Raw genomic sequence first — 13,589 nt, 5'->3', positions numbered from 1 at the left:
AATCCCTTTTCAGATAGTAAATCTGTTACTTAGCATTTTCTCATATCAATAATACCTCCACATGCCCAATGATACACTTCACACAAAAGACATTTTCAAATAGGTCAACCAGCCTCATCCAGGCCCCACCCAAGGCACTCACAGATCAACACCCCAGCGCTATACTAACTCAACACATCCAGATCTAAGCCTTCATCACTTGATTCAGCAGACCCTCAAGTTCCCACAAAAGTTTCCAGCCACGTCTGAGAGGCAGCCGTGGGCAGGTACAGGCGAGGAGCGAGCTGTTTCGGGCCTGGCTGCTCCGGACCTGGCCTCTGTTGCTCTGGTTCGTTCCACAACCAGCTGCTCCGGGTCTGGTCACTGCCGCTCCCGACCTAGTTGCTCTGGACTTGGCTGTTGCTGCTACAGGCCTGGCCGCACCCGACCCGGCTGCTCTGGGCCCGGTTGCTCCGGTCCCGGCCGCTCCGGGCCTGGCCGCTCCCAGCCTGGCAGCCGCTGCTCCGGGCCTGGCCGCACCCAACCCGGCTGCTCCGGGCCTGGCCGCTCCCAGCCTGGCAGCCGCTGCTCCGGGCCTGGCCGCACCCAACCCGGCTGCTCCGGGCCTGGCCGCTCCCAGCCTGGCAGCCGCTGCTCTGGGCCTGGCCGCACCCAACCCGGCTGCTCCGGGTCTGGCCGCTCCCAGCCTGGCAGCTGCTGCTCCGGGCCTGGCCGCTCCCAGCCTGGCCGCCACTGCTCCGGGCCTGGCCGCACCAGACCCGGCTGCTCCGGGCCTGGCCGCTCCCAGCCTGGCCGCCACTGCTCTGGGCCTGGCCGCACCAGACCCGGCTGCTCCGGGCCTGGCCGCTCCCAGCCTGGCAGCCGCTGCTCCGGGCCTGGCCGCTCCCAGCCTGGCAGCCACTGCTCCGGGCCTGGCCGCACCAGACCCGGCTGCTCCGGGCCTGGCCGCTCCCAGCCTGGCAGCTGCTGCTCCGGGCCTGGCCGCTCCCAGCCTGGCAGCCGCTGCTCCTGGCCTGGCCGCACCAGACCCGGCTGCTCCGGGCCTGGCCGCTCCCAGCCTGGCAGCCGCTGCTCCGGGCCTGGCCACACCAGACCTGGCTGCTCCGGGCCTGGCCGCTCCCAGCCTGGCAGCTGTTGCTCTGGGCCTGGCCGCTCCCAGCCTGGCAGCCGCTGCTCCGGACCTGGCCACACCAGACCCGGCTGCTCCGGGCCTGGCTGCTCCCAGCCTGGCAGCTGCTGCTCCGGGCCTGGCCGCTCCTAGCCTGGCAGCCGCTGCTCCGGGCCTGGCCACACCAGACCCGGCTGCTCCCGGCCTGGCTGCTCCCAGCCTGGCAGCCACTGCTCCGGGCCTGGCCGCACCTGACCCGGCTGCTCCGAGCCTGGCCGCTCCCAGTCTGGATGCTCCGTGCTTGGCTACTGCTGTTCTGGGCCTGGCTGCTCCCAACCCGGCTGCTCTGGGCCCGGCTTCTCCGGGCCCGGCCACTCCGTGTCTGGGTGTTCCTGGACTGGCCACCCTGGGCTTGGCTGCCTCTGCCTCAGGCCTGGCTGCCACTGCCCCAGGTCTGGCTGCTCCAGTGCTGGCCGTTGATGCTCTTGTTCTGGCTGCCGCTGCTCTGGGGCCTGGCCACTGCTGCTCCGGGCCCAGCTGCCACTGCCTTGTGCCTGGCCACTCTAGGCCTGGTCGCCGCTGTTCCAACATTCTGTCCCTTTTTTCTCTTTTTTTTTTTTCTTTTTTTAAAAAAAAAACAAAAACGCATTTATGTTGCAATGTTGGCTGGTGCGTTGAGTTCTGACTTAGTCTTTGATTTTTCAAGATCTTCTTTGTATTCTTTCTTAAGTAATTTTACTATCATTTGCTCTCACTTGATTTCTTCACATTGAGAACTTCTTTGGTTTCTTCCTCCTTGTCCTGGGAGCTCAGCAGGTTGGCCTGTGGCACCCCTTTGTTCTCCGCGAGCTCCCGCGCTGCTCCAGCCTGTTGCCGGGGTCGGCGCCGCCCAGGAAGCAGCCCCTCTCCTTGGCTCCGTGGCCCGAGCTCAGCAGTCAAAGGCTCAGGGGCACCCCCCCCCCTGGGGGCCCCGTCGCCCGGCTCCTTGCTGGCGCCCGGCTGGCCGGTGTCCGGCAGGGGCTCCTGCTCCACGTCGCGTTCCTCCAGTCTGGAGCTTTCTTTCTCCCTCCCACTAGGGGAGTCCAGGATCAGAGTCAACAGACTGTCCTCTGCGCACAGTGTGCGCGACTCCGGGGGCTCGGCCTTTCGCCGCGCTCCCAGGACTCCACCTCACAGCTCCGTCTCCCCCTGCCCGAGCCTGGGTCCCCAGGGACTGGCCCAGACCTGGAGTTCGGGGCGGTCTGGACTGAGGCTCAGAGCCGCCGCCGGAGGCTTTGTTTCTTCCGGCTAGGGTAATCCAGCATCAGAGTCAACATTCAGTTCTATGCGCGCCATGTGCGCGCGACTCCGGGGGCCCCGCCTTTCGCCGTCCCCCGGGATTGTCTCCCCCTGCCGGAGCCTGGGTCCCCAGGGTCTGGCCCATAACTTGGGGCTCAGCGCTGCCGGTTCTGGGGTTCAGCCCAGGCTGGGGGTTCTATTTCCTTCCTGCTAGGGAACGCCGGGCAGCACCCAGCCCTCTCCTCCTCTCCGGCTGCGACCTCTCCGCGCGCGCGTGCGTGCGAGCGCGCCGCATGTCTCCGTACCTTAGGCTTTTTTTCAGCTCCTCTGATTTTCCTTCTGGTTTTCTCCCTCCTTCCTATTGTAGAGTTTTCAGTCAGTCGACTACCTGTAGCTCTGGGCAATGTCCACTCTACATTTTAGTTGTATTCCCTTGAAATTGTTGTGAGCTGCTGCGGCTAGGTGTATACCCGAGCAGCCATCTTGGATCCTCAACACTTGCATTCTTGATGGCCTCTATGTTTTAAAAGTGAACTAATTGGGCCGGGACCGGTTTGGCTCAATGGATAGAGCGTTGGCTTGGGGACTGAAGGATCCCGGGTTCGATTCCGGTCAAGGGCATGTACCTTGGTTGCAGGCATATCCCCAGTAGGGGGTGTGCAAGAGGCAGCTGATCGATGACTCTCTCTCATCGATGTTTCTAACTCTCTCTCTCCCTTTCTCTCTGTATAAAAATCAATAAAATATATTTTAAAAAATAAAAAAAAATAAAAGTGAGCTAATTGGGATAGAGAAACCAGGATGGCAGCACTGGTAAGCTCCTAAACTGCTCCCTTGCACAAGTTTCAAAATTACAACTAAAAGACATAACGGACATCATCCAGAACCACAGGAAAGCTGGCTAAGTGGAAATTCTACAACTAGAAGGAAAGAGAAAAGCTCATGGAGAATCAGAGGAGCTGCAAAGGGCAGGGGTATGCAGACGTGTGTAGAGAGGAAGGGCAGCTGAGTGCCTGGCTGGTTTTCTCTGGTGGGAGGGAGAAGGAAACTCCCGACTGCACTGAACCCCAGTTCTTTTTTTTTTTTTAATTTATTTATTTATTTTTTTTAATTTTTTTTTTATTAAATTATTATCTGTGTACATATTTTAACATTGCCCCCCCCCATACATACCCTCCCTCCCCAGAGTTTTGTGTCCATTGGTTGTACTTATATGCATGTATACAAGTCCTTTGGTTGGTCTCTTATCTCCCCCAGATCTCCCTACTCTCCCCGCTGTAATTTTACAGTCTACTTTTTGCTTTACTGTCTCTATATCTATCTTTTGGTTTGTCAGTTTATAATGTTTTTTAATATCCATAAATGAGTGAGGCCATGTGGTATTTCTCTTTCATTGACAGGCTTATTTCACTCAGCATGATGTTCTCTAGTTCTATCCAGGTTGCTGCAAATGATGAGAATTCCTTCTTTTTTATGGCAGCATAGTATTCCATTGTGTAGATGTACCAAAGTTTTTTGATCCAATCATCTGCTGACAGGCACCTAGGCTGTTTCCAGATTCTAGCTATTGTAGACTGTGCTGCTATGAACATAGGGGTGCATATATCCTTTCTGATTGGTGTTTCTAGTTTCTTGGGATATATTCCTAGGAGTGGGATTACTGGGTCAAATGGGAGTTCCATTTTCAGTTTTTTGAGGAAACTCCATACTGTTCTCCACAGTGGTTGCACCAGTCTACATTCCCACCAGCAGTGCACGAGGGTTCCTTTTTCTCCGCAACCTCGCCAACACTTGTCGTTTGTTGATTTGTTGATGTTGGCCATTCTGACAGGTGTGAGATGGTACCGCATTGTTGTTTTGATTTGCATCTCTCGGATAATTTAGTGACTTTGAGCATGTTTTCATGTGCCTTTTGGCCTTCCTTCTGTCTTCTTTTGAAAATATTCTATTTAGGTCCATTGCCCATTTTTTAATTGGATCATTAATCTTCCTTTTATTTAGTTGTATAAGCTGTTTGTAGATGTTGGAGATTAAACCTTTATCAGTGGTAACATTTGCAAATATGTTCTCCCACACAGTGGGCTTTCTTGTTGTTTTGTTGATGGTTTCTTTTGCTGTAAAAAAGCTTTTTATTTTGATGTAGTCCCATTTGTTTATTTTCTCTTTAGCTTCCATTGCCCTAGGGGCAGTATCAGTGAAGAAGTTCTTTAGGCATATGTCTGAGATTTTGTTGCCTGTGGATGCTTCTAGTATTTTTATGGTTTCCCGTCTGACGTTTAAGTCCTGTATCCATTTTGAGTTTATTTTTGTGTATGGTGTAAGTTGGTGATCTAGTTTCATTCTTTTGCATGTATCTGTCCAATTTTCCCAACACCATTTATTGAAGAGACTGTCTTGACTCCATTGTATATTTGTGCCTCCTTTGTCAAATATTAATTGAGCATAGTGATTTGGGTTGATATCTGGGTTCTCGATTCGATTCCATTGATCTATATGTCTGTTTTTGTGCCAGTACCAGGCTGTTTTGAGAACAGTGGCTTTGTAATACAGTTTGAAGTCTGGTATTGAGATCCCTCCTACTTTACTCTTCTTTCTCAGGATTGCTGTGGCTATTCGGGGTCTTTTATTGTTCCAAATGAACTTTTGGAGAGTTCTTTCTAGGTCAGTGAAATATGCCATTGGTATTTTAATGGGGAGTGCATTGAACCTATAGATTGCTTTAGGAAGTATGGACATTTTGATGATGTTGATTCTACCAATCCATGAACATGGTATGTTCTTCCATCTGTTTACATCTTCCTCTATCTCTTTTTTCAGTGTCGTGTAGTTTTCCGCATATAGGTCCTTTACTTCCTTAGTTAAGTTTATTCCCAGGTATCTTAATTTTTTTGGTGCGATGGTAAATGGAATTGCTTTTTTAGTCTCTGTTTCTATAAATTCGCTGTTGGTGTATAGAAATGCCATAGATTTCTTGGCGTTAATTTTGTATCCTGCTACATTGCCAAATTCATTTATTAAGCCAATTAGTTTTTTAATGGAGTCTTTTGGGTTTTTTATATACAATATCATGTCGTCTGCAAATAAGGATAACTTTACTTCTTCTTTTCCAATTTGGATGCCTTTTATTTCCTCCTCTTGTCTAATTGCAATGGCTAGTACTTCCAGTACTATGTCAAAGAGGAGTGGCGATAGTGGGCATCCCTGTCTTGTTCCTGATCTTAGAGGGAATGGTTTTAGTTTTTGGCCATTGAGTATGATGTTGGCTGTGGGTTTATCATATATAGCTTTTATTATGTTGAGATATGATCCTTGTACTCCCACCTTGTTGAGAGTTTTTATCAGGAAAGGGTGTTGGATTTTATCAAATGCTTTTTCTGCATCAATTGATATGACTATATGATTTTTATCTTTCAACTTGTTTATGTGATGAATCACGTTTATTGATTTGCGGATGTTGTACCAACCTTGCATTCCTGGAATAAATCCTACTTGGTCATGGTGTATGATCTTTGTGATGCTCTGCTGGAGCCGATTTGCTAGAATTTTGTTGAGGATTTTGGCATCTATGTTCATTAGGGATATTGGCCTGTAATTCTCTTTCATTGAGTTGTCTTTATCTGGTTTTGGTATTAGGGTGATGCTGGCTTCAGAGAAGGAGTTTGGAAGTGTTCCTTCCTCTTGAATTTTTTGGAATAGTCTGAGGAGGATAGGTTTTAGTTCTTCCTTGAATGTTTGATAAAACTCTCCTGTGAAGCCATCTGGCCCTGGGCTTTTGTTTGCTGGAAGCTTTTTGATGACTGTTTCAATTTCTTCCCAAGTCACTGCTCTATTGAGATTTTTAGATTCTTCCTGATTGAGTTTTGGAAGGTTGTATTTTTCTAGGAATATGTCCATTTCCTCCAGGTTGTCCAGTTTGTTGGAATAGAGTTGTTCGTAGTATTTTGTAACAATCCTTTGTATTTCGGCGGGGTCTGTTGTTATTTCACCTCTTTCGTTTCTGATTTTGTTTATTTGAGTCCTCTCTCTTTGTTTCTTGGTTAGTCTGGCTAGAGGTCCATCTATCTTGTTTATTCTTTCAAAGAACCAGCTCTTGGTTTTGTTGATCTTATGTATTGTTTCTTTGGTCTCTATGTCGTTTATCTGTGCTCTGATTTTTGTTATTTCCTTCCTTCTGCTTACTCTGGGCTTTTCTTGTTGCTCTTTTTCTAACTCTTTGAGTTGTAGAGTTAGATCATTTGTTACCCTTTTTTCCAGTTTTTTGCAATAGGCTTGTAGGGATATGAACTTCCCTCTCAAAACTGCCTTTGCTGTGTCCCATAGATTTTGGATAGTTGTGTTTTCATTGTCATTTGTTTCTAGGATGTTTTTAATTTCTTCCTTGATTTCTTTGGTAACCCAGTCCTTGTTTAATAGCATGCTGTTTAGTCTCCATGTGTTTGATTTCTTTGGATTTTTTTCATTGTAGTTAATTTCCAGTTTTATGGCACTATGATCTGAGAAGATGCTTGATATGATTTCTATCTTTTTGAATTTGAAGAGACTTTGCCTATGTCCCAAAATGTGGTCTATCTTTGAGAATGTCCCATGTGCGCTTGAGAAGAATGTATATTCTGTGGCTTTGGGGTGGAATGTTCTGAAAATGTCGATTAATTCCATCTGGTCTAGCGAGTCATTTAGGATTGATATTTCTTTGCTGATTTTTTGTTTAGATGATTTGTCAAAGGTTGACAGTGGGGTATTAAAATCTCCTACTATGATTGTATTGCTATTAATCTCTCCCTTAATGTCCTCCAGCAATTTTTTTATATATTGGGGTGCTCCCGTATTGGGTGCATATATATTTACCAGGGTTATTTCTTCTTGTTGGATTGCTCCCTTTAGTATTATGAAGTGGCCTTCATTATCTCTTGTTATGTCCTTCACTCTGAGATCTAATTTGTCAGATATAAGTATTGCTACCCCAGCTTTTTTTTCATTTCCATTCGCCTGGAAAACCTTTTTCCATCCCTTCACCCTCAGTCTGTGTGCATCCTTTTTTCTGAGGTGGGTTTCTTGTAGACAACAGATATATGGGTCTTGTTTTCTTATCCAATCCGTTACCCTATGTCTTTTGATTGGAGCATTTAGTCCATTTACATTTAAAGTTATTATTGATAGATACTGATTTGACGCCATTTTTATTCTATACCCCTGTGTTCCTTCTTTGCTTTCAATTTCTTTAATTTTACAGTAGACCCTTTAGCATTTCTTGCATTGCTGGTTTGGTGGAGATAAATTCCCTTAGTCTGTTTTTGTCTGTGAAGCTCCTGATTTCACCTTCACTTTTGATTGATAGCCTTGCTGGGTACAGTATTCTTGGATTCAGACCCTTCCTTTGCATGACGTTGTATATTTCATCCCATTCCCTTCTGGCCTGATAAGTTTCTGTGGAGAAATCAGTTGCTAGTCTGATGGGGGCTCCTTTATATGTAACTGTCTGTCTCTCTCTGGCTGCTTTTAAAATTCTTTTTTTGTCGTTGGTATTTGCCAGCTTAATTATAATGTGCCTAGGGGTGGATTTTCTGGGGTTCATTTTGCTTGGGACTCTGCGAGCATCTTGGATTTGTGTGGGTTTTTTCTTCTCTATCTCAGGAAAGTTTTCTGTCATTATTTCTTGAAATACGTTTTCCATGTCTTCCTCAATTCCCTTTCCTTCTGGAACCCCTATTATTCTAATATTGTTTTGTTTTGTATTGTCCCAAAGTTCCCTTAGACTTTCCTCCTGTTTTTTAATTTTTTTTTCCAGAAGCTGTTCTAATTGGGTATTTTTTTCCATCTTGTCTTCTAGCTCACTGATGCGGTCCTCTGCTTCTTCTAATCTACTCTTGATGCTTTCTATTGAGTTCTTTACAGTAGCAATGTCATTTTTCATTTCTTCTTGGTTCTTCTTCATTTCCTCTTGGGTCTTACTCATATTGTCAAATTTGCCTTCCATTCTTTTTAGCCATCTTATGATCATTACTCTGAATTCTTGCTCTGGTAGGTTGCTTGAGTCTATCTCGTTTACTTCCTTTTCTGGTGAAGCCTGCTTTTCTTTCATTTGCGGACTGTTTTTTGGTCTGCCCATTATCTAGGATGTCTGGTTGTGTAGTTCTCTCTCTCTCCTGCTTTGATTTAAGGGCACAAAATACAACACAACCAGGTACTACACACAGGCACTGAATAGAAATGTGTTTGCAATATTAATAACCACCAATAATGGTGACTAGAACCCGGCTAACAAAAACATACAATCAAACAAAAAGCATAGGCAAATCAATCTTATATAAAAAAAAAAGCATACAACTTCAGTATAGTTAACATTCAACATACAACTTCAAAGAGTTAGAGAGATAGACTGTTTTTTTGTTTTGTTTTGTTTTGTTGTTAGGACAACTACGAGGGAGGTGTGAATGGGCTTGGAGCAGGTAGTTGAAAATTAGATATATACAAGTAGGGTGAAATTTTAGGAGGGGGTAGACAGAAGGAATGGGGAAAATCTAGAGCAGGAAAGGGTTAAGATAAACGGGGTACCAAAGGAAAAGATCGGAAAGAGGGTGAAGGCATAAAGGTAGGGTTGAGATAGAATAAAGCGTTGGAGAAGGAAAGATAGATAAAGACTGTAGAACAGTAATCCTGAGATAAAAAAAAAAATCTATATAATCAAATGAAATAAAAATAATAAAAAGAAATAAAAGAAAATAAGATGAAAAAGGTAAATTAATAGTAGTAATAATGTTGATTACATATACAATGTAATAATTATAAAGATAAAATCAAGTGAGGAAAAAGAAAAAAAAATAGTTTCTTGAGTAAACGTTGCAAATAATGAAAACAAAAATAAAAAACAAAAATTTAAAAATTAAAAAAATAATAATAAAATTTTAAAAATTTAAGTAAAATTTGCAGTAATGAAGGTCATTCGCTTCCTCTATTGTTATGATCCAGTCCTGATTTTTAGGCAGGTTTTGCTTTGTTTTTATTACACTAGAGTCAATTTGTGAATTAGCCTCTGGGGGCAGCGTTTCTAGGTTGAGTTTCCAGACTCTAGTCTAGAGCCTCTCCAGCTTTTTTTTTTTTTTTTTCTCTCCGCCCTCTCTGCAGCAGGAACTATGGAGTGGGGAGGGGGCAGGCCCGAGCAACTGCAATCTCCCGCAACTCTCCGATATCCCTCCGAGCCAGATCCAAATGTGTTGCTCTTTAGATATCTCCCCTGTTAGGAGCCCCGTCCACTCTCACGGGTGACACCCGCCCAACAGCGGGGGCTTCTACTTGTAATCACTGCCTTTGTCCTCCAGCTTCCGCGAGCGCGGGCGCGCAGGCTTTTTATCTTCGCCACGAGCACTCTCCACCCTCTCCCCGCGAAATCTGACCTTTTCGCCGAGCAGTGGGGTATTCCAATGCAGTCAGGTGTTCGCACCGCCTGGGATCCGCGTTCTGAGGGGCACCGCTGCTTGGTGGTCGCTGCGGCTGTGGATATTCAGGCCTCTGACACGATCCTATCTTCCTCTCAAGATGGTGAGGTTTCCCCGTGCAAGCCGGTAGGTAGCTCCGGGCAGGGACACAGCCCGCGTGGGTGCTTCCCTGTGAGGGGCACCTCCGTCAGCAGCCCCCCAGCAGTTTCTTCTGGTGTTCGCTGTCTCCCAGCTTGCTAATAAACACTCACAGCACAAGACCATCAGCTTCTCTCTCTTTCTGCTTCGGGAGCGGGCTCAGAATCCGCCCATCTATTCTTCCGCCATCTTACCTCCTCTGTGATCACGACTTCTTATTCCCCAGTTCTGACTGCACTGAACCCCAGTTCTGGGCAAGACCCTGTGGACCCAGGTTTATATGGGGGAATCTGGACTATCAGGTAGAGAAAAAGGCACATGGAAACTCAGAGACTTGGGGGAGCTGTGGCAGGCAGGGGCAAAAGACAGAATCTTGAAAGCAGCAAGAGAAAAACAGTTACCTACAAGGGAGTACCCATATGACTGTCAGCTGATTTCTCAACAGAAACTATGCAGGCCAGAAGGGAGTGGCGAGAAATATCGAAGTGATGAATAGCAAGAACTTACAACCAAGATTACTCTACCCAGCAAAGCTATCATTCAGAATTGAAGGTCAGATAAAGAGCTTCACAGATAAAAAGCTAAAGGAGTTCATCACAACCAAATCAGAATTATATGAAATGCTGAAAGGTATTATTTAAGAAGAGGAAGAAGAAAAGGTAAAGATAAAAATTATGAACAACAAATACATTTCTATCAACAAGTGAATCAAAAAATCAAGTGAATTAAAAATCTGATGAACAGAATAAACTGGTGAATATAATAGAATCAGGGTCATAATTCTCAAGGGGAAAGGAGTGTGGGAGGTGCGGAAAGAGACTGGACAAAAACCGTACACCTATGGATGAGGACAGTGGGGGGAGGTAAGGGTAGAGGGTGGGGTGGGAACTGGGTGGAGGGGAGCTATGGGGAGAAAAAGGAGAAACAATTGTAATAATTTGAACAATAAAGATTTATTAAGTTAAAAATAAGAAGAGGAGGAGGAGGGAGAAGGTAAAGATAAAAATTATGAACAAATATCTATCAAGTCAATCAAAAAATCAAGTGAATAAAAAATCTGATGAACAGAATATGGTGAATATAACAGAATCAGGGGCATAGAAGGGGGGTGGACTGACAATTCTCGGGAGGAAGGGGGTTTAGGGGGCATGAGAAGAGACTAGACAAAAATCATATACCTATGGATGACGACAGTAGTGTGTGTGTGTGTGTGTGTGTGTGTGTGTGTGTGTGTAGGGAAGCTATAGTGGTGGCGGGGGTGTGTGGGGGGGAGAGGAACAACTGTAACAATCTGAACAATAATGATTAAAAAAAATAAAAATAAATGTCACACTGAGAAGTCACCAAAGTAGCAGTGAGGAGGTCAGTCAGAGCCCTCTGCCACCCTGCTAGGGCTCTATGGTTGCAGAACACTGGTTGCTGCATATGCATCTACTTCAAGAATGCTTGTATTAAGGACCTGTATTATACAGTTATAGCCAAGTAGTAAAAGAGCCAGAGCAACTGAGTCCATGAACTGTAGGAGCCCAGACAGTTGGTTGAGGCACTCTTGGCCCAAGCATTGGTACTTTGGGACCTACTGCTAGAGGTCAGGGCACCAGGAGGCATGGCACAGCAGCTCCTGGCACCATCTGGGCCATGCATCCTTCCTCATCTCCTGTGCTATGGAACACCTAACTCTTGCTTAACTAACAAAAGATTTGAATGTGGCTGCCAGTGGATGACTTCACTTCTCTCTCCTTCCCAACCTGACACCCTGCCCCCCTCTTCCCTATGGGCAGGGCATTGTCCTTGACCCTCCACCACTTTCCCTCTTTCCTTCCCTGTCTACCCTCCTGATTCGCCTTGCTTAACACACCCGTTTCACAACCCAAGGGAGAAAGAAAGGAGACTCATTAGGCACACTTGCTGTTTGCACAACCAGGTCAAATCCTTCATTACTTATTACCATAATTTGGCACACTAGCGGTCAACTCATATCCCTCTTCTAGGGCTGCCTATGATAAAAGCCAGACAAAACATTACTGACAAGGAAAGTTTATTTCCCAAAACCAACTTTATAAAAGAGTTTCATATACTTTTTTTCTTTTTTTCTCACTCCTATGGTGGGTGAAATGTAGTCTTTTGAAGTGCCAGACCCAAAAATGTTGGCCAGACCTTCCAGACTGTAGGTCAATGCTAACCATGTTGGTGGGTCTGTGCCCTGAAGCAACTCAGCATGGTATGATGCTGAGGAGAGCGCCTTGGGGCTCCTACCAGGATGACTGAGGTAGAAGGGAGGCTGTTGCCCTTCTATCCAAGCAGGCCTCCCACCCTTCTAAGTTCCTAAGACAAGGCATCACTCATATAACTTTAAAATATATATATTTTATTGATTTTTTACAGAGAGGAAGAGAGAGGGAGAGAGCGTTAGAAACATTGATGAGAGAGAATCATCCATGAGCTGCCTCTGCACACCCCTACTGGGGATGTGCCCGCAACCAAGGTATATGCCCTTGACCGGAATCAAACCTGGGACCTTTCAGTTTGCAGGATGACGCTCTATCCACTGAGCCAAACCAGTTTCAGCTCATATAACTTTTTAAGTTAGTCTCCCCACAGTTGATTTAATCTCATGTCAGCCCTTAGTCACCAAGCCTTCACAAGCATTGAGTAGCTACACTGTATCATCAGAGCAGGCAGGGGACTTGCAAAGCTCCATGGTGTTTCAAGCAGTTGCACAACATTGCCCACAGACTTCTGCGGATCCCCCTGGGCCCCTCATTTGGGCCCTTAAGCTCCAGGAAAGCAGACTGAGCCATTGGCAAACTCTAGGTAAGTTGTTTTTAGAGGCTCTGATCTTTCTCAGGGAAATAAAATAAGGAGGAAATGGGCTTAAGAAAAGAAATCAATCTGAGGGAACGATTAAATTTGTTTATTACTCATGCAAACATTTTTTAACTTGGGAAGAGAGAAGGCCAAGCTGGTAGAAATGGCCTTCTAAAAATTGAGCTCAGGAGAGATAGATATTTAAGATTTACCCCCAAACCAACTCCAGGAGGAAACAACAATTTATAGAAACATTTTTATCACATTTGAACAAAATACAATTTCATCCATAATTTTCAACTCATTTTTCACATTAAGGGAGTTAAAACTCATATTATTTTCCAGAGTTTATAATGATACCTGGTTTAAATATTTCCTTGTCCAGACAAGTTCCTACTTGCTTCAACAGGATCTGCAAGCTTACATGAGATCACACTAATTCTCAATCTACCCCTTGCTCTGTCTGACAAAAAAACCTGTAGGGAGAAAAGAGAGAAAGTTCGTATTAAATACCTCTGTGTACATAAAGTTGAAAACCAATTACCAACAGAGAATGCAATAGAGAACCGCAATGAGTTTTGCTTACAGCTGTTAACATGTCAATTAAAGTTCTAAGACAAAAGAGTTCAAGTCTCCGGCAGAGTTCAGTAGAGAAATTACACATCTGGCTTTTGTTCAAATACATGTCATTTTTTTTTAAATGACATTTCTCTTTGGTAGGAAACTTGTGATTTCAAATCCAACACACAAAAAATACGGCTTAAAATATGTCTAAGCTACCAGTTGTGATTGACATTAACCTGGAATAGTAACATAATCTGTTA

General features: G+C 45.3%; 1 protein-coding gene across 2 annotated transcripts in view; it reads right to left on the bottom strand.

Annotated features, from left to right (window-relative positions):
* Positions 1-12,555: 12,555 nt before the first annotated feature.
* Positions 12,556-13,589, bottom strand: part of MEIOB (meiosis specific with OB-fold) — a 34,302-nt gene continuing 33,268 nt past the window's right edge. For both annotated transcript variants that reach the window (XM_084882552.1, XM_084882551.1), the window contains exon 13: positions 12,556-13,241. In XM_084882552.1, coding sequence (XP_084738678.1) covers positions 13,131-13,241 — 111 coding nt within the window. In that variant the 3' untranslated portion in view covers positions 12,556-13,130. The remainder of the gene's footprint in view (positions 13,242-13,589) is intronic.

Source organism: Pipistrellus hanaki, assembly GCF_964339955.1.
Source record: "Pipistrellus hanaki genome assembly, chromosome: 4".
NCBI classification, from domain to species: domain Eukaryota; kingdom Metazoa; phylum Chordata; class Mammalia; order Chiroptera; family Vespertilionidae; genus Pipistrellus; species Pipistrellus hanaki.
This window is presented reverse-complemented; position numbering and strand designations above follow the sequence as displayed.